The 18,293-nt window shown below is 71.8% G+C and overlaps 3 protein-coding genes across 5 annotated transcripts; all 3 read left to right on the top strand.

Moving 5' to 3' along the window:
• Positions 1 to 1,867: 1,867 nt before the first annotated feature.
• On the top strand, positions 1,868 to 5,742 carry ENTPD2 (ectonucleoside triphosphate diphosphohydrolase 2). 2 transcript variants are annotated; one of them, XM_051831460.2, is made up of 9 exons: positions 1,868 to 2,070; positions 2,876 to 2,993; positions 3,440 to 3,590; positions 3,670 to 3,829; positions 3,911 to 4,138; positions 4,368 to 4,616; positions 4,708 to 4,827; positions 5,091 to 5,225; positions 5,328 to 5,742. In XM_051831460.2, the coding sequence occupies exons 1-9, from the start codon at positions 1,951 to 1,953 to the stop codon at positions 5,529 to 5,531; spliced, it is 1,485 nt and encodes a 494-aa protein (XP_051687420.2). In that variant the 5' UTR covers positions 1,868 to 1,950; the 3' UTR covers positions 5,532 to 5,742. The 2 variants fall into 2 exon arrangements, with proteins under 2 accessions (XP_051687420.2, XP_069915540.1); XM_070059439.1 differs by having other exon boundaries at positions 2,771 to 2,993.
• A 1,375-nt stretch (positions 5,743 to 7,117) lies between these two features.
• Positions 7,118 to 11,896, top strand: NPDC1 (neural proliferation, differentiation and control 1). Of its 2 annotated transcripts, none has more exons than XM_051831463.2 (9): positions 7,118 to 7,386; positions 9,156 to 9,302; positions 10,158 to 10,292; positions 10,369 to 10,539; positions 10,721 to 10,787; positions 10,860 to 10,944; positions 11,018 to 11,097; positions 11,476 to 11,572; positions 11,703 to 11,896. In XM_051831463.2, exons 1-9 carry the CDS (start codon positions 7,266 to 7,268, stop codon positions 11,793 to 11,795), a joined length of 996 nt encoding a protein of 331 aa, XP_051687423.2. In that variant the 5' UTR covers positions 7,118 to 7,265; the 3' UTR covers positions 11,796 to 11,896. The 2 variants fall into 2 exon arrangements, with proteins under 2 accessions (XP_051687423.2, XP_051687422.2); XM_051831462.2 differs by having other exon boundaries at positions 10,366 to 10,539.
• Positions 11,897 to 15,550: 3,654 nt separating this feature from the next.
• FUT7 (fucosyltransferase 7) lies at positions 15,551 to 18,158 on the top strand. The gene is made up of 2 exons (XM_051831461.2): positions 15,551 to 15,852; positions 15,951 to 18,158. Exons 1-2 carry the CDS (start codon positions 15,840 to 15,842, stop codon positions 16,964 to 16,966), a joined length of 1,029 nt encoding a protein of 342 aa, XP_051687421.2. The 5' UTR covers positions 15,551 to 15,839; the 3' UTR covers positions 16,967 to 18,158.
• Positions 18,159 to 18,293: the final 135 nt, after the last annotated feature.

Raw genomic sequence — 18,293 nt, 5'->3', positions numbered from 1 at the left:
GTGCCGCCGAGGGCCAACGGAGCACGGCGTGGCTTTGCCTGTGAAGCTGAGCACGCACACGGCTCCCGCACGCACACGCCTGCAGCCAGACCCCGCCCCCCAGCTTGGCTGCACTCACGCGATGGAAACCACAGGCGCTGAGACAGACCATTGTGCGCCCTGGGCTGTGAGCTGGCCAGGCCATGACCTCGGCACCGGGAAGGCACTGGACGGCGGCCACCTGGCCTGCACCCCTTGAGACCCACGAGGGGGATCCGTCCGGGATCCCGACTCCCAGCTTCCCCCCGGCCCCGCCCTGGCTGTTGGGGGCATTTGGAGAGTGACCGGCGGTGGCAGGTCTCCGCCCCCCCAAGCACGAGCACACAGAAATGACCTTTCAGAGGTCAGTTGAGAGCATTTCCAGGACAACACCCAGTAGAAAACAAAAAGCCGGGAAAGCGCGGAGATGCATCACCGTCGGGCGATAAAACGCTGGGGAGCGGCAGACACCAGACCCGGGCACGCCCGCCGCGGGGAGGGGCGGCGGGCCGCCCAGGAGGGCTCGGACGCCCAGCCCTGGCGCTGCTTCTCCCAGCAGCGCCCAGGCCAGCGGGACGCCGGGAGCGCCCTGCTCGCACGGGCCTGCCTCCACCTCCTGCAAGTTCTGGGTGGGGCCCTGAGGGCAGAGGAGGAGCTGAGTGATGGAGGCTGCGCCCCGGCGGGGGGGGGGGGGCAGCAGCCTCGCACACGCCTGCGCCCTCACACACCTGTGTGCACCCACGTCCCCCTGCCGGCCGGATGCGCTCCCTGGAGCCGCCCAGGCTGGGGCTACCCCAGCTCCCCTCTCGGGGCGCCCGGCCACAGAGGGGCTCCCCCCCCCGGCCAAAGAGGGCCCCCCCAGAGCTCAGCTCCCTGACCCCGGCAGCCTTCTCAGCAAGCCCAGCTGGGCATTCAGCCAGGGACTTCTCCCCCAGGGCAGGGCTGGACCGGCCTTGTCCTCTGTCCAAGGACAGGCAGAGCAGCAGGAAGCGGGGCCTGGGAGCAGGAGGTGGGGCGGAACCCAGGCCTGGAGCGCTGGGCCGGCCACACCAGGGGCTCTGGAGCCCGCCCCTCCCTTCCCGGCCCTCAGCTGGAAGAAAGACGCCTTTGGTGGGCCGGCAACACCAGACCCTCGGGCCGGGCAGCAGTCCCAGGCCATTGGCACTGCCCCATCCAAGGCGCCCTTTAGGCTGCGGCGCCGCCCGCCTCGCCCGCCTTGGTGGTCTGGCCTCACAGCCCCGGGGTCTGCCTGGCGTTCCTTGTGCTGGAATGTCCATTTTGCCCACGCCCAGGGTGCATGGTGCAGAGACCCCCGGTTTGCTGGGAGGAAGGGAGGGCTTAGATCTGCGGCAGCCCCAGCCTGCTTTGAGCCTCTGCGACCCCCCCTCCTGCTCCCTCCACTCGAAGCAAAGCCGGCAGCAGGGCCGGCCAAGGCCCGGAGCCAGGCCATGGGGGCTTGGGGTGACCAGGGCCAAGCCCGCCCGCCCCCGCTGTGTGCACTCCCTAGGGCGGCCCTTCACCGAAGAGGCTCTGCGTACAGCGCCCAGCACTTCAAGGTCGGGTCCAGCCAGGGTCCAGCCCGGGTCGGCTCGGGAGAGCCGGCCGCTGCGGCCCCCAGCCACACGGCACTTCCTTCCCAGGCCAAGAAAACGAGTGACCCTCGAGGAGCCTGGGGCCTCGCGCCCCTCCCCAGGGCGGGGCGGACGCTTATCAGCGCTGAGCAGGTCGGGAGGGGGCTGGTGGGGGACTGGTGCGGGAAGAGGCTGGGACTCAGCCGCGTCTCCCACCTGCGAGCCCGGAGCGGGGCGGGGCGGGGCGGGGCGGTGGGGCGGGGCTGCCTTGGCCCCGCCCCGGGCGTCTACCCCGCGGTCCCGGGCGCGGGCCGCCTCCGCAGCCCCCAGCTCCCGGCTCTGCGCTCCCGTGCGCCCGCCCATGGCCAAGAAGGTGCTGCCGCTGCTGCTGCCGCCGCTGGTGCTGGCGGCGCTGGGCCTCGCCGGCTTCCTGCTGCTGTACCTGCCCACCCGCGACGTCCGGGAGCCGCCGGCCTTCAAGGTGCACGCGGGGAGCCGGCCCGGGCCCTGGGCAGGGGCGGCCGCGGGTCCGCTGGGGACCCCCGTCAGCGCCTTAGGGCAGAGGCCGGGCTGGGTGGGGTCCTGGGTCTCCTGCACTCTGCTCCCGTCCACGCCCACGGGAGCGGCGCCGGGCGGGAGGCCGAAGTCCCGGGAACCGGGAACCCCACGCACAACGTCGACGCGGCCCTGGGATGGGGGCACAGGAGCCGGGCCCCCAGGGACCCTCCCCGCCTCCCCGCCGCCTCGGGCCGGCTGCTTTAACCCATTCTTGGGCCTGTGCAGAGTGCGTGTGAGCAATGTGGAGGTGGGAAGAACCCAGGATGGGAAGTCCAGAGCAGGGCTCTCTGGAGTGACGGACGCAGGGGGTAGGGTCCAGCTGCAGTGGGCCGTGGGCCCTGGGGAAGCCCCGGAGGAGTGCGTCCCACCGTGGAGTTGGCCCCTGGCCCGCGTGCAGCCTGGCTCCCTCCCTGGAGTCCTAGCCCTAGGGGGCACCCGCTGGAGCCCAGCACCCACCAGCCTGCCCAGTCTGCAGGAGGGTCCATCCGGCGCCCCGTGGTGGGCTCAAAAGCACCAGCCTCTCCGGCCCGGCTCAGCGGTGGAGGGAGGGGGCATCTCCACGCCGGGTATGAATCCAGGGTCCTCAGGGCAGGGGCTCAGTGCTCTGCTCCCCGCTCCGCCAGGCCAAGCTGTGCGGCACTGTGGTCACTTCAGGCCTTCTCTGGGCTCCGGTGTGAGAGGCGGGTGGCGAGCTGGGGGCCCCGGGCTGACTCCCACCCCCACCGCAGTACGGCATCGTCCTGGACGCCGGCTCCTCCCACACGTCCATGTTTGTGTACAAGTGGCCGGCGGACAAGGAGAACGACACGGGCATCGTGAGTGAGCACAGCTCCTGCCACGTTCGAGGTGAAGCCCCCAGGACACGCCCCAGCCTGGACTCCACTCCCGGGCCTCCGGCCGCCCCATGCTTGGTGCTGGTGGGCTCCTGGTGGGGCCCAGTGAGGCAGGATGCACCCTTATTCCACAAAAGAAGCCCGGCGGCAGGTGGGAGGTGGGGCCCCCCCAGGCCCAACACTGGCCTCCGCCCTCCCCCAGCGTAGCAGCAGGGGCTGTCGGGATCTGAGTGCTTTGTCCTGGCACCTGTGCCCACACCCACCAGGCAGGCGGCCGCTCAGAGACTGGGCGGCACCTGGGCCCCTTTTGTCTCCACGCTGGGTTCTCCGAGGGCTTTGGCTGGGTCAGCGTGTCCAAACCACCACCTGGCTCAGGAGCCCGGGACACCCAGCCCTGCTGGCCTCCAGCCCACCCAGGGGCCACCCACCGGGCACGGCCCCCCGTCTGCCTCCCTCTAGGTGGAGGAATCTCCAGCTACGCGGACAACCCGTCCGGGGCTGGCCAGAGCCTGGTCGAATGCCTTGAGCAGGCGCTCCGAGATGTGCCCAGAGACAGCCACGTGGGCACGCCCCTCTACCTGGGCGCCACAGCGGGCATGCGGCTACTCAAGTGAGTGTCCCCACCCGCCCGCCCCGGGCTGGGCAGACCCCAGCGCAGGAGCGGGCCCTCAGACCCCTGCATCTCACAGCCTGCGCAGCCCGGAGGCGGCTGACGCCGTGCTCGCAGCCGTGGAGCGGAAGCTGGCCCAGTACCCCTTCGACTTCCGCGGGGCACGCATCCTCTCCGGCCAGGACGAGGGGGTGTTTGGCTGGGTGACCGCCAACTACCTCCTGGAGAACTTCATCAAGGTGGGCGGGCAGCAGCCGGGCCGGTGCAGCTCCGGGCGCTCCGCCCCGGCCGCTGGCTGAGCCGACCCGTGCCCTCTGCAGTACAGCTGGGTGGGCCGGTGGTTCCGGCCCCGGAAGGGGACGCTGGGGGCCATGGACCTGGGAGGGGCCTCCACACAGATCACCTTCGAGACGTCCAGCCCCGTGGAGGACCCAGCCAACGAGGTGCACCTGCAGCTCTACGGCCAGCACTACCGTGTCTACACCCACAGCTTCCTCTGCTACGGCCAGGACCAGGTCCTCCAGAAGCTGCTGGCCAGTGCCCTCCAGGTGCCCGCCTAGGCTGCACCGTCCCTGGCAGCCACGCTGTGGAGGGAGGCGGCGAGGACGGACAGGGAGGGGCCCAGCAGGAGCAAGCGCCCGGTGGCGGGGGCTGCCACAGGGAGTGAGGAGCCCTGGGCGGCTCTGAGCACCCACGTGGCACTGCCTCCATGGGGCCGGCCAGCGGGAGCCCCTCGTGGAGGGCGCTGGTGCCACCTGCCCACTGGTCGACCCCCAGACCCACAGGACCCACCCCTGCTGGCCCAGGAATTACTCCGCCGAAGTACAGCTCCGGGACGTGTACCAGTCGCCGTGCGTCGGACAGCCCCAGGCCCTCAACGGCAGTGACCGGGTGGTCCTGCAGGGCTCCAGCGACCCCGACCTCTGCCGAGCCCTGGTCTCCCAGCTCTTCAACGTCTCCACCTGCGGCTTCTCCCGGTGCTCCTTCGATGGGGTCTTCCAGCCCCCTCTGGCTGGGAGCTTTATCGTGAGTCGGGACAGGCGGGGCTGGTGGGCTGCTGTCCTGATGCATGGCCCGGACTGTGGCCACGGTGTGACCGCCCCCCCCCCCCCCGTAGGCCTTCTCTGCTTTCTACCACACGGTGGAGTTCCTGAGGACCAAGATGGGGCTGCCGGTGGCCACGCTGCAGCAGCTGGACGCGGCCGTGGAGACCACCTGCAAGCAGACCTGGGCAGAGGTGAGGCCCGCGAGGGTCAGCCCCAGGCAGGGAGGGCCCAGGCCTCTGGTGCCACTGTGGTGGAGGCCGTGGCCCTGGTCCCGGGGGTCTGGGAGCCAGACAAGCCCCGCTCAGGGCAGCTCCCCTACAGCCGGGATCTGCAGTGCTTGGTCCCGTGGCGGCGGGGAGCTGGGGGCCGGGAGTGGGGACAGCCGCCCCTGCTGCCACCCCCAGCGGAGGGGCGCGGCGGGCCCGCGGCCTCACGGTCTCCCGGGCGCCTCTAGCTGCAGGCTCGGGCGCCCGGGCAGCTGGACCGCCTGGCCAACTCCTGCGCGGCAGCCACGTTCGTGCAGCAGCTGCTGAGCCGCGGCTACGGCTTCGACGAGCGCACCTTCGGCGGCCTGACGTTCCAGAAGCAGGTGCGCGCCGGTGCAGGCGTGCGGGGGTGCAGGCGTGCGGGGTCGGGTCGGGGCGAGGCGGGGCGGGGCCTCCGGGAGCTGAGGCCGCGCCCCCGCCCGCAGGCCGCGGACACAGCGGTGGGCTGGGCGCTCGGCTACATGCTGAACCTGACCAACCTGGTGCCCTCCGACCCGCCGGGACTGCGCAAGGGCCTGCAGCGCGGCGCCTGGCTCGTCGTCCTCCTGCTCTTCGCCGTCTTGCTCCTGGCCGCGCTGGCGCTGGGGCTGCGCCAGGTGCGCTCCGCCAAGGCGCAGCGCGCCATCTAGCGGCGGCCGGGCGCAAGGCAGCCCGCGGAACCCCGGCCCGCACCCGCAGGGCGCCGCTGCGGCCCCTCCGTGGCCGGGCTGGCCTTAGGCCTGGGGAGGGGCTGGGGCTCCGGAGCCCTGGGAGCCCCCCTTCTGCTGGGCCTTTGCGGTGGGAGGGGGCGGGCGGCCCCCTCCTCTTGTTAGGATTTGGTAATAAAATAGTTTTCCCCAAGCAGCGAGGGCAGTGTTTCTGAGGTGGGGCAGTGCTGCTGTCGCTCCCCGCTCCGCTCCTCCAGCTGTGCTGGGCCCCAGGCCTGCCCCTGGTCCCCGGGGATGAAGCCTTGCCTCTTCCTACCTCCTTCCTCTCCCGACACAGACCGGGGCCAGTGCTCAGCGCTGGCCATGCCCCCGCCGTCCCCAGACCCATCTCGGTGACCTAGGCTGGCCCTTGGGGTGGGCGCGGGCAGGTGTCCGAGGAGGGAGGCAGCGGGCAAGGCAGGTGCCTGGAGTCTGATCAGAGTCTGGGCTGCGGGCAGGCCCTGCTCAGGAACCGGGGGGGGGGGGGGGGGGGCGAGTGAGATCAGGCTCCGAGGGGCCCCGCCCCACAGAGGGATGAATGTAGAACCAAGCCACACGGAGGCACCCGGACGCCCTGCCCCCCCCCCCCGCTGTGCTTGTCCTGGGTTTTCTACACCCCAAAGCAGCCCCCCAGAAGCCCCCCTACGAGCCCTGTAGAATCCGGAGGCGCCCGCACGAGGCTGGGAACTGGTGGTCCCAGCGACCTCTCCCCTGCACCCTCCCTTCCGGGGGGTGCCCACACCACTCGTGCTCGGTCAGTGTCCCTGGGGGGAAGGGTTCTGCTCACCCAAACACACACTGCTGCCACAGACCGGGCGGCCGCCAGCCCCACCTTGGGATTCGGGGCTTAGGGGAGCGGGCGGCGCCGCCGCGGGGGCCCCTGCTTCTTTTCTTAGCCAGAGAGGGGGTGCGCAGAGGGCACAGGGAAGCCGCGCTCCCACGAGGCAGCAAGCGAAGGGCACACGCACGGGCCCCACGGGTGCTTCTTGTCACGCGACCCAAGGAGCTGAAGGGCGGGGCCCTGGGGTCCCCTGGACACCTTGGACAGCTCCCAGCTGGCTTTCCACCGCCGCCCAGGGTCACTCTTGCCCCCGGGTGGCCCTAGTGAGAGCCGCGGCCGGGGAGCCAGCCAGAATGGGGTCAGGACCTGGCTTAGTTTTGTGTCCGGGCGTCTGGGTGTCCCCGGCGCACAGCTGCGTCCCCCCCCGGGGGGGGGGCTCGCGCTTCTAGGCCCAGGCAGCGCCTCTGGGTCAGCGGATGTGGAGGCGAGGCTCAGAAGGCGGAGAGGCGAGCAGGGAGCGAGCCGAGGGGAAGCCCCCCACCCCAGCCCACCCCGCTCCCGCCAGTCCCGACTCCGAATTCTGGGCAGCGAGGAGGGCGGGACCCGGCGGCCCAGCGCTGGCGAGGCCGGGAGAGAGCCGGGCTGGCCGAGCCAAGAGTGGGCGGCGTCGCCGGGAGCGCGGCCCGCCCCCGCAGGTGCAGCGCGCAGGCGCACTCCGCGCGCGCCTCCGGTCTGCGCGCCCGCATCCCGGATCCTCCGCCGCAGCGTCAGCGCCGCCGACGCCTCCTCCCTCCCGCGCCCCCTCCCGCCCCTGCGCTGCTCCGGCCGCGGCGCCCGCAGCCCGCGCCGAGCCCCGGCCGCGCGGTGCCATGCTGCCCCGGCGGCGGCGCTGAAGGATGGCGACGCCCGTGCCTCCGCCCTCGCCGCGGCACCTGCGGCACCTGCGGCTGCTGCTGTCCGGCCTGATCCTCGGCGCGGCCCTGCGCGGGGCCTCCGCGGCCGCCGCCGGCCGCCCGGGTGAGCGAGCGCGCTGGGCGCAGGCCGCAAGGCCGGGGGTGGCCGGCGGGGGCCCGGGGTTTCCGGCCCGCAGGCCCCGCAGCTGGCGGCGATGGGGCCCGGGGTTTCCGGCCCGCAGGCCCCCGCAGCTGGCGGCGATGGGGTAAAGAGGCCGGGCCGCGCTGATGGGGCCTCTCCCGGCTCCGGGGAGGTGACCTGAAGTTCACGCCCTTTGGTCTTTGTGTCTGCGGCCCGGGGGTCTTGCCCCGCATCTGCCTCCGTCTCCGTGCGTGTCGCTGGCGTCCCCGGGCGCCGGCTGGCCTGGCCGCCCGCGTCTGCCTGCCCTGCAGGCTCTGAGGACTGCGGGACGCCCCCGCAGCCCGTCCCAGCCTCAGAGTCTTGTTCCGGCTTCCGTGGCCGGGAGGACGCTGGCCTCCCCTCAAGCTTTTCCTACCCCGGAGGGCACCAGCCCTTGTGCGCAGTTCCCGGGGAGTGATGAGCCGGGGTCTGGGGGACAGCGCTCCCCTCCCCCCAGGAGGCTGGATCGGTAGCTGAGCGCAGTTCTCTTGGAGCCCTGCAGGAGAGGTGCTGTCAGCCCATTTCACAGGGCGGGAGACTGAGGCATAGAGGGGTTGAGTCTGCTTGGGGCAGGCTTCCTCCTTGGGCACAGCACTCCGGACGGGAGGTAGGCACGACCAGCCGGGCTCCCAGGGTGGCCACGGGCATGGCGGGGGCCACCTGTGGTGAACCTGGCCCCAGGTGTGGACTGGCACCGCAGCACCTGAGCCTGGTGGGCGGGCACCATTCCTGGTGCTCTGAGCACCGGGCAGGGACTGCCTGGCTCCCCAGGAGCCGGCTGCTGGGTGGGGTCCGGGCAGATCCGCTGGCAGAGGCTTAATGTTTAACTTGTGGGAGCCCTGGGCCGAGCCCACGAGAGCTGGCGGCTGGAGGGTGTGGGCCTGCCGCCGGCCAGGGCCTGGATGCTTGCAGCTTCGAGGCCTGGCGTGTCAGGTGTCCAAGGAGACCAAGCCAGGCCAGCCCGGTCTGGAGAAGCCCATGTCATCCTGGGCCCCAGCAACCCTGCCTGCGGTGGGGTGGGGTGGGCTGAGGGCAGGGGCCCTGGTTGGCCAGAGATACTGCCCCCAGGAGGTCCCCCCGGCTGTGCCAAGCCGGACGCCAGGCCTGGGCAGGTTCCTCAGCTCAGCACCTCCATCCCAGCCCCGGATGGGGCCTGATTTTAGACCCCAGGCCAGAGGCAGGGACGTGTGGTTAGGAACCAGGTCTGGCCGTGGGCTCCCCGCACTGCCCAGCCCCGGACTGACCCCAGCCAGGGTCCTGGGCCTGCGGCAAGTGAGGCCGCCCCACCCCACCCTGGATCTCCCAGCCCAGAGGCCCCTGGGAGCGCTGGGGCCAGGCAGAGGCTTGTAGGGGTGGGACTCTGGCTTTGGGGGAGCCCTGATGTGTTTGGGGTGGGGGGCTAGCATCATCAACTCGGGGGTCTCCAGTGTGAAGGGGGGATCAGGCTTGCTCTGGGGCACTCTGCGGCCAGAGGCTGGATGAGGCCTGAGGGAGGACTCTGGGGACAGGGTGGGGGCAGGGTGGCTCTGATAAATCTTGGGGCTGTTTACTTCCTGGTCTGAGCCCTGGACGTCGGGAGGAAGGGCCTGCCCGAACAATGGCCGGAGTCAGGCCTGGCCTGGCCAGCTCTGCGGGGGAGGAGGAGGGCGGCACGCAGTGCAGAGGCCAGGCCGGGGGGCTCTGACCCGTCCTGCCGTCCGCCTCCTTCCCAGATGTGGCCACTTGTCCCCGGAGCCTGGACTGTGCTCTGAAGAGGCGGGCGCGATGCCCGCCGGGTGCCCACAGCTGCGGGCCCTGCCTGCAGCCCTTCCAGGAGGACCAGCGCGGGCTCTGCGTGTCCAGGGTGCGCCGGCCCTCTGGTAGGTGGTCGCTGGCACAGGAGGCGGGCGGGAGGGCAGTCCCTCCTCCCTCTGCCCCTAGGGAGCCCCGCCCTCTGGCAGCGGCCACCGGGTCCGCAGCGCCTTGTGGGGTGCTGGGGCCCGAGGCCGGGGGGACTCAGGTCACTCTCTTAAGTGGTTTCCTGGTCCATTCCAGATGGTGCCAGCCCAGGGCCCGCAGCTAGGGCCGGGGTGACCCGGCAGGAGAGGGGGTCAGAGTTCCCCAGCATGGGCCCCCAAGGTCTGCCAGAACCCGTGCGGGGCCCCCTATTCTGTCTACCCAGCACCTGCTGACCCCGCAGCCTGGAGTCTGTCCGGGTGGCCGGTGGCTGAGTGGCCCCAGGTGTGCTGGGGCCGTGGCTCCCTGGGGGGGCGTGGCAGGTGTGCAGGGGCCGTGGCTCCCTGGGGGGGCGTGATCACAGGGGAGACACAGACGTGGCCGGCAGGTGCCTGCCTGGAAGCTCTGGACTGAGGGATCCCCAGTGGGCATCGGTGGGCCCAGCTCCCAGCCCCGCGGCTGCCTTTCCTTTCTCTGACCTCCTGAGGGGGCCTGGACGCTGGGTGTGCTTTGCCCCTCCCTCCCCCGTCGCGGCCCCCTCGTGGCTTGGGGAAGGGCAGGCTGTGCTGCCCCAGAGCCCTGTGCAGGCCACTCCCTCCCCTCCTCACCCCTGGTCCTCACACACCCTCAGCGCCGCCGCCGGCACTCTCACCTGCTCTCCCTGGGGCTGCTGGACTCAGGGGGACTCCCCCAGTTGTCTCTGGGGTGCAGCGGGGCCCACACCAGGGCCTGGAGGGAGAGGCCAGGCCCGGGGCAGCTGATGGCCCTCGCCTCCGCAGGGGGGGGCCCGCCGCAGCCCAGACTGGAGGAGGAGATCGACGTCCTGGCGGAGGAGCTGGCCCGGAAGGAGGCCGGGCACTCGAGGGCCACAGCCTGGCCCCTGCCCGAGGGGCCTCCACGGCCGCTGGAGCCGGGTGAGACCCCTGCTCCACAGCCCTGCCCCTTTTGCCCTCGCGCCCCAGTCCTGCCTAACCTGGTCTCTCTCAGCAGCCACCCTGGTGTTCTCCGAGCTGGCTCAGGGACCCAAACCCGGCCTCCCCGCCACTCGGGCGGCCCCCACCCCCACGCCCCGCGGCCCCCTGGGCTCCCCTGTGTCTTCTGGGCCAGTTCACATGTCCCCACTGGAGCCCCGCGGCCGGCGGGGTGACGGGCTTGCCCTCGGTAGGTGGCACAGATGGCAGACAGGGAGGCAGGTGTGGGGGGAGGCAGGTGTGGGGGGGAGGCGGGTGTCGGGGAGGGGAGGCAGATGTGGGGGAGGCAGGTGGGGGAGGGGAAGGCAGGTGGGGGGAGGCGGGTGTCGGGAAGGGGAGGCAAGCCGCTTCTCACCGCGCCCCTCCCGCAGTGCTGATCCTGGGCTTCTGCGTGGCAGGCGTGGCCGCCCTGGCCGTGGCTGTCCTGTGCTGGTGCAGGTAAGCGCGCGTGGGCGGGTGGCCGGGGGCGACCCCTGCACAGGCCTCGGGCCCACTGCCCGCTGTCCGCAGGCTGCAGCGGGAGACCCGCCTGGCTCAGAAGGTGGACTACACGGCCCCGAAGGCGCCCGGATCGCCCGCCACGCCGCGGATCTCGGTGCGTGTCCCCGCATTCGCGCCCCGCCCCGCGCCCCCACCCCGCCGCCGCTTGACGCGCCCCTCGCCCACAGCCCGGGGACCAGCGGCTGGCGCACAGCGCCGAGGTCTTCCACTACCAGCGGCAGCGGCAGCAGATGCGCAGCCTGGAGCGGTGAGCGCCCGCCCCCGCCTCGGTCTGACCCCCCCGGCCCTCCACCCCCGCCTCCCCCACGGCCCCCCTACCCGCCCCCTCTGGTCTGACCCCCCAGTTCGTCCCACCCCCTCCCCCGGCCCCGTCTCTAACCCCCCAGCCCCTTCTTGCCCCGCCTCCTCCCTGGCCACGCTCCGGTCAGACCCCCTCCAGTCCCGCCCCTTCTGACCCACCCCCCACCTCAGTCTGACCCCCGCAGCCTCTCCCCTAGCCCCCACCCCCCACCCCCGTCCCTGCCGCGGCCTCACGCCCGCCACCCCCGCCTTCCACGGCTTCTAGTCCCGGCCACCCGCCCGCACCCGGGTGGGGGAGGTCCCAGCGGTCCCGCCCCCCACCCAGGCATAAAGAGCCGGCCAAGGAGCTGGACTCGGCCTCTTCGGACGAGGAGAACGAAGACGGCGACTTCACGGTGTACGAGTGCCCGGGCCTGGCCCCGGTGAGTGCGGGCAGCCGGGGCGCCCCCTCCCCTCCGCGGCAGCGGCCTAACCACACCTCTGCCTAACCACACCTCTGCCTAACCACACCTCTGCCTAACCACACCTCTGCCCGCACACCTCTGCCGGCAGACCGGGGAGATGGAGGTGCGCAACCCGCTGTTCGACCACGCCTCGCTGCCGGCGCCCCTGCCCGGGCCGCGCCCCCCACCCGCGCCGCAGTGACCCAAGGCCGCCGCTGGAGACCGCCGGGCCCACGGGTGGGGAGGGACCCCGGGTGGGGAGAGGCAGGGCCCGTGTTTCTCATTAAAAAATCAGGTTCCGAGGCTCTCTCGTGGCTTGCGTGTGGGGGCTGGGCTTGGGGGGAGGGGCTGGCCCTGGGCGCCTCTGTCGGCTGTCGGAGTCCCCCCTGCGGATGGGGCGTCCCAGGACGGGCTTTCACCTCTGGGCTGCAGGTGCCATTTGGAGGTGCTTGTGCACAGAGTGGGGGGCTGTTCCCTGTTCAGGGAGACCCTCCCTGGAGGGCAGCCCCGGGACCCCTCAGGACACTTCCCCTAGTTGGGGGAGGGGAGAAAGGCACTGTTGGGGGGACCCCTCCCGTGTTGCCTCAGGAACTGGGTGTGGGCACTGTGCCTCCATTGGCACGTGGGGCTGGGGGCTGGGAGGAACAGCAGGCAGCCGTGGGCTGGGGGCTTCCTCCTGGTACAAAACAGACCCTGGGCCCCTGCAGCAAACACAGCTGAGGGGCACAGGCAGGTGGCGGGGAGGGGGGCACCTGGGGCCGGGGCTGCCCACGGTGCCCCTGAGCTGAGGGCCAGGGGCGTGCAGACGGGAGGGCACGGAGTGGACAGAGGTGCCCAGCTCGAGAGCAGGGTGCAGGGACCAGACCGGGTCGGGCTCGGAAGCCCCTTGGGGGTTGGTGGCCAAGGGGCCCAGGCTATCCGGGGTGGGGGACAAGCCCAGTTTGAGGCACAGGGTCTGGGGAGTGGCAGGGCAGGCTGGTAGAAGAGGGGCCACCCCTGTGCAGAGCTAAGGTTTGCCCTAAGCAGGATGTGTTGGGGGCCAGAATAGATCCAAGCCAGGAAGCCCCCGTCCCTGGGGCTGTGCACTCCTCGCCTGTGACTGGCCCCGCCCCCGCCCCAGGACGTGGTGGGAGGGCAGGGCCGGCACCAAGCACCCACCGGGCCCACCCATGTCCCTTGCTGCCTAACAGCCATCAGGGAGGTGGCACCGACAGCCCCAGAGACAGGAACCAGGGACCCCCACGGGGCTGGCCCACTCGTCTGTCCACCTCTGCTGGCCTGGTCTGGGGTCTGAGGGTGACCCCGTCTGTTCCATCTTCTGGGGGCCCAAACCTGTCCTGGGGTCCTTGGTGCCCATGCTTAGAGGCCTTGGCAAGGAGGGGCGCCTCCCCACAGTAGCTGGGACCCTGCAGGCCTGGGCTGGGGCGGGCCACCCCCAACTGGCTCAGGCCCCCGTGTGACTCGGGCCCCAGCTCCCCAGCTGCCTTTGGCTCCAGTGGCCCCCATGTCCTTAACCCTGAGTCTGCAGTGACTTGGAAACCCCAAATCCTGGGTGAGGGGCCCTGGGTGAGGGGCTCCAGCCCAGGAGGAACCCGCCTCCCCACTCCACCCCCCTTGCTGAGTCCACCTAAGCCTCCGCCGGCCTGGCCTCCCCCAGCCCAGCGCCCCATCCACCCCTTCCCACCGGAGAAAGCCCGTCAGCGCCCCGGCCACTTCCCTGGCCTGGATTCTTGAGCTGGAGGGTGACCTCCCACACCCCAGCATGGACGGTGGTGGACACCCCGCCACCTGGAGACGCCCCCAACCCGGCAAGGCACGGGCAAGACCACACCCCCTGCCTTTGCACCGCGGAGCTGAGCCCCCACCCCCACTCGGGCGGCTGCCACCGGTTCCAAATCCTCCAGCTGTGGTGCCTCCCCCTCAGCTGTGTCACGAGGGGTGCATCTTGGTGTGGAACGGAAGTGGGCACATGCAAAACCTTTCAGTGGGCTGCACAGGTCCCTGGAAGCCTACCCCTGCACACCCCGGAGCTGGCCCGAGAGCCACACCTGGACCAGGCCAAGGACGCCCAGTGCTCCGCCACCCTGGGCTTGATGGGAAAAGGGCCCACCTGCTGCCCCCACGGCACACTGTATCTGTGTGCCCAGATGGCTCAGAAGCCCCTGGCTTCTGCCAACGCCCTAGTACCGCCCCCCTGGGCTGTGCCCTCCCCTGGCAGTCCCCTTGGTCACAGGCCAGCCCCCAAGGCACCCACCTTCCCCAGGGTGAGCACAGAGGGTCCCACAGCCTCCAGCTGCATGCTCCCCGCCGGCCGCCAGGGGGCCCTCGCGACCCGCCTCTGGACGTGGCCCTGCCCAAGCCACGGGCGGGGCGGGGGGGGGGGGCGACAAGCAGCCAGGCTCTGGGCTGAGGCTGGGCGCCCCATGCCCAGCTACCCTCACCTGGGACAGGGCTGGAAGGCTGAGGGCCTGGCCGGGACAGAGCGCCTGTCCCCTCCCCGCCATGTCACAGGCTGCCACCCGCCTGGGCCCCACAGGCCCCACGGCTGAGTCAGGAGGCCTGGGTGGGGGCGGGGCAGCCGGATGGGCACCCCCTGGCCCCAACTTTCCTTCTGAGTCAGCTCTCCCACCTCTGTCATTTCCTTTCTCGTTTTGACCCATTTCTGTGCCAAACCTCGGAGCCCCACTCCCCAGCTCACCGGTTCCCATGACTGCGTGCGATGGGGGATACTGGCCAGGGCGTGGGCGGCTCCCCGAGACCACCCAGGAAGGGAGCGGGCTGTGCGGGCAGACGGGTGAGGCCTGTGGCAGGCTCCGGCCGGGCTGGCAGCGCAAACAGGAAGGATGGCAGGTGCTGGCAGCCAGAGGCCCGGTCACCCGGCTGGGGCCTTCCGGCAGGCCCCTGCCACCTGCTGGGCACGCCGCCTGGGGAGAAGATGTGGGGGAAAGCGAGGCCTGGAGACAGGGTGTGGCTCCTCTGGTGCCCCAGGGGTGCCCACTGGGGTGAGAGACACTGAGCCCAGGGTCCCCTTCACAGAGGCGGCTGTGGGGGGTGCCTGCCCTCGGCGGAGCCGGCGGCGGGAAGCGAGGCGCTAGGGGCTGCCAGCTGGTTCGTGCCGGCTCCCATGGCCTCCCTCCCCTCTCGACATTGCACAAGCTTCCGCCGAAGCCGGGGTTATGCAGTGCCGTGGGGGTGGCCCAACTGCCACTCTCTCCCAGCCTTGCCTGTGTCCCCTCTGCGGGTGTGCTGGCAGCCCCAGCGGGGCGTGGGAGCCGGGCCCCGGGGTCCCTGGGCGCGGTGCTGGCAGCAGGCCAACGGTGGTTCTTGGCTGTGTTCCTGAGTGCGGCCAGGCCTCACCACGCCGGGGCTGCAGCTCGCGGGGACCCTGCAGGGTCACCCCGCCTGACTGGTCCTGGCGGCCACCGCTCCTCGGGGCTCCATCTGGCCCCAGGGCTGGCTGGGGGGAAGTGGACGGAATCCGGACTCAGGCTGGGGCCAGCCTTCCTGTTTCTGGAGCAGGCGCCTTCCCCTGCCCGCCCAACGGCGCCGGGGACACCAGGACCCCTTCCCTTTCCACCCTGGAAAGCCCCTCTGCTGCGGCCTGGGGGAGGGGACCGCAGCTCCTGCCAGCCCCCAGGGCCCAACCCCCAGTCTGGCCAGGGAAAGATGCAGCAGCCCCCAGCCCACCTGGGCCGTGCTCGTCTGCCCCGGCCGACCCCAGCTCGGCCCCATCTCTCTGGGGCTGGGCCCTGGGAGAGGCAGGTCCTTGAGGCGGCCGGGGTAGGTGAGGTGGGCCCGTGGGAGCCTGAGCGCCGCGCGTCTGCAGCCCGGTGAGTGCAGGGCTCCTGCGGCCACGCGTGGTGGGGGGCTGGGGTCGGCCGGGCCTGGGCTGCCCGGGGAGGAAGCGGGGCTGGGGGTGCCCTTTGGGGGCCACACGTGATCTGCACTGCCTTCCTCCTGTGGGGGCCGGGGGGCCCCTCTCCCGACCTGCCCAGCTGGCCAGCTCGCGGCCTGTCCAGGGCCAGCGAGGGTGGGCCGGGGCGCCCTCCTGCAGCGGACTCCCTCCCACCAGCGGGAGGGCTGGAGAGAGCCGAGGGTGGGGGTGGCCACGGGGCGGGGCGGCCGCAGGAAGGCCCTGGCTCCCTCACCTTGCGCGGACGAGAGGAGCGTGCTTCCCTCCCCCGCCGGGCGCTGCCGTGATTGCAGGATCTCAGGTTTTGGGGCGACTGCTTCTGCGGGGCTGTGGATGAGTAATGCGGGTGAGTGTCCCCGGGGAAGCGGGGGGCGGCAGTGCGCCAGGGCCCGCGGGTGCCCCTGAGCCTGGTGCCACCGCCTCTTCTCCCTCCTCCTCCTGCAGGGCTCAGCTCCACCCGGAGGCGGCGGGCCTGGGGGGCCCTGGTCGGCGTGGCCCTGCTGCTGGCCCTCTGGCTCCTGTGGCTGCTGGGGCCAGCCCCCGGGGGTGCCCCAGGCCCCCAGCCCACGGTCACCATCCTCATCTGGCACTGGCCCTTCACAGAGCAGCCCCCGGAGCTGCCCCACAACACCTGCACCCCCTACGGCTTGGCCCACTGCCGGCTGAGCACCGACAGAAGCCTGCTTGCCAGTGCCGACGCCGTGGTCTTCCACCACCGCGAGCTGGAGACCCGGCGCTCCCGCCTGCCCCTGGCCCAGCGGCCACGAGGGCAGCCCTGGGTGTGGGCGTCCATGGAGTCCCCCAGCCACACCCACGGCCTCCATCGCCTGCGGGGCGTCTTCAACTGGGTGCTGAGCTACCGGCGGGACTCCGACATCTTCGTGCCCTACGGCCGTCTGGAGCCCCGGCTGGGGCCTGCACCCCCGCTGCCGGCCAAGAGCAGGCTGGCCGCCTGGGTGGTGAGCAACTTCCAGGAGCGGCAGCCGCGGGCCAAGCTGTACCGGCAGCTGGCGCCTCACCTGCAGGTGGACGTGTTCGGCCGCGCCAGCCGGCGGCCGCTCTGTGCCGACTGCCTGCTGCCCACCGTGGCCCGATACCGCTTCTACCTGGCCTTCGAGAACTCCCAGCACCGCGACTACATCACCGAGAAGTTCTGGCGGAACGCGCTGGCCGCCGGCGCCGTGCCCGTGGTCCTGGGGCCCCCGCGGGCCACCTACGAGGCCTTCGCACCTGCGGACGCCTTCGTGCACGTGGACGACTTCGGCTCGGCCCTCGAGCTGGCCGCCTTCCTCACGGGCATGAACGAGAGCTGCTACCAGCGCTTCTTCGCCTGGCGCAGCCGGCTCCGCGTGCGGCTGTTCAGCGACTGGCCGGAGCGCTTCTGCGCCGTCTGTGCCCGCCTGCCGCACCTGCCCCGTGGCCAGGTCTACGAGGACCTCGAGGGCTGGTTCCGGGCCTGAGTCCTGCAGCTGGGCGCGGGTGGGAGAGCTGGGTGCTGAGATGCAACCGCCGGCAGCCAGCGGGAGGCTGGGGTCAGAGGCGGCGGGGCGGGGGCGGGAGGACGAGTGTGGTGAGAGCAGAGCGCGCTGGGGCGGGCGGTGTGCAGAGCGCTGAGGCGGGCCAGAGGGCGGGCCGCTGAGGACCCCCCTCACCGGAGGCAGGGCCCTGAGGGCTGGGACAGCCCAGCCAGAGGTGGGCAGGGTGCCCTGGACATCGACCTCCGTCAGCCGAGCCCGGGCGCGCTGCCGTCCGTAGCCGGGTCCCCCAGGGGGGGGGGCACTGGACAGCAGAGCCGAGCAGGCGTCTCAGGTGGGCTGTGCGGGGGAGCCGAGCCCCCTCTGCCTGCCTCCCCTCCCCGGCACCCCCTCCGTCCGGACCCCGGGACCTGCCCCTCCCCCTCCCACTCCCTTCAGCTTTGCCCGAGAGGCTCAGGCAGGTGCTGGAACCCAGAGGGGGCGAAAGGCACCCTGGGCAGCGGCCCTGCCCGCAGGGAGGAAGCCGGGCTGGCTCTCGGCAGGAGGAGGCTGCAGGCAGGAAGCCCCTCACTGCTGGGGGCTTCCTGCCCTGGCCCCGAGGGCTGCCTGGGGAGAAGGTTGTGGCCTGTGGCCGGCACTGGTGCCCTGCCCACCTTCCCCGGGGGGTCTGAGGCTGGCACCCTGCAGGAGGGGAAACAGGCCAGCCTGCCCTCTGCTGTCAGAGGGAGGAAACGCACCCCAGTCCCAGCCTGGCTGCGGGGTACCCAACCAAGCTCCTTGTGCCCAGGCCAGACGCCCTGGACACGGGGAACAGGTGCCGTCCACGAGAGGGACGGCCTGCGTCTCCCCAGGCGCCTGCTGGGCCCCTCTGAGTCCAGGGGGTACCTCCCCTTCCTCCTCTGCTCACGGAGGAGCCGCCCACACTGTCTGCAGTGGGTTCCCCGCGCTGTCCACTCTGAACGGGAGCTGAGCGTCCTCACGCAGCAGCAGGACCTGGCCACCCTCAAGTGTCCAGTTCGACCCCGCCCCGAGCCTCCGTGGCCTCCCAGTGACCCCAGCTTGACCAGCGGCATGCACCCTGCTGACCCCACACCCCACATGCTGCGGTGACTCCCCCCCGCCACGCCACACACCCAGGAACTCCTGCCTGCTTGCTTATAAAACCCGATTAACACTCCCCGTGTGTGCGTGTGTGTGTGCTGGGGGAGGTGGTGCTGTGGCATAGAGGGTGAAGCCGCCACCAGCAGCAACACCACAAGGGTGCTGGTTCGAGTCCCGGCTGCTCCACTTCCCATCCAGCTCCCTGCTAATG

Source organism: Oryctolagus cuniculus, chromosome 1, assembly GCF_964237555.1.
Source record: "Oryctolagus cuniculus chromosome 1, mOryCun1.1, whole genome shotgun sequence".
Taxonomy (NCBI): domain Eukaryota; kingdom Metazoa; phylum Chordata; class Mammalia; order Lagomorpha; family Leporidae; genus Oryctolagus; species Oryctolagus cuniculus.
Note: the sequence above shows the minus strand (reverse complement) of the source record. Positions and strands in the feature narration are given on the sequence as shown.

Excerpts from the sequence above, each read along its gene's own strand:
- ENTPD2 (XM_051831460.2), top strand. The coding sequence starts at position 1,951 with ATGGCCAAGAAGGTGCTGCCGCTGCTGCTGCCGCCGCTGGTGCTGGCG. Across the intron at positions 2,994-3,439 it reads CAGCTCCTGCCACGTTCGAG|GTGGAGGAATCTCCAGCTAC; the intron begins GTGAAGCCCCCA and ends GCCTCCCTCTAG. Across the intron at positions 3,591-3,669 it reads GCGGGCATGCGGCTACTCAA|CCTGCGCAGCCCGGAGGCGG; the intron begins GTGAGTGTCCCC and ends TGCATCTCACAG.
- NPDC1 (XM_051831462.2), top strand. The coding sequence starts at position 7,266 with ATGGCGACGCCCGTGCCTCCGCCCTCGCCGCGGCACCTGCGGCACCTG. Across the intron at positions 10,540-10,720 it reads GGGTGACGGGCTTGCCCTCG|TGCTGATCCTGGGCTTCTGC; the intron begins GTAGGTGGCACA and ends CCCCTCCCGCAG. Across the intron at positions 11,098-11,475 it reads CAGATGCGCAGCCTGGAGCG|GCATAAAGAGCCGGCCAAGG; the intron begins GTGAGCGCCCGC and ends CCCCCCACCCAG.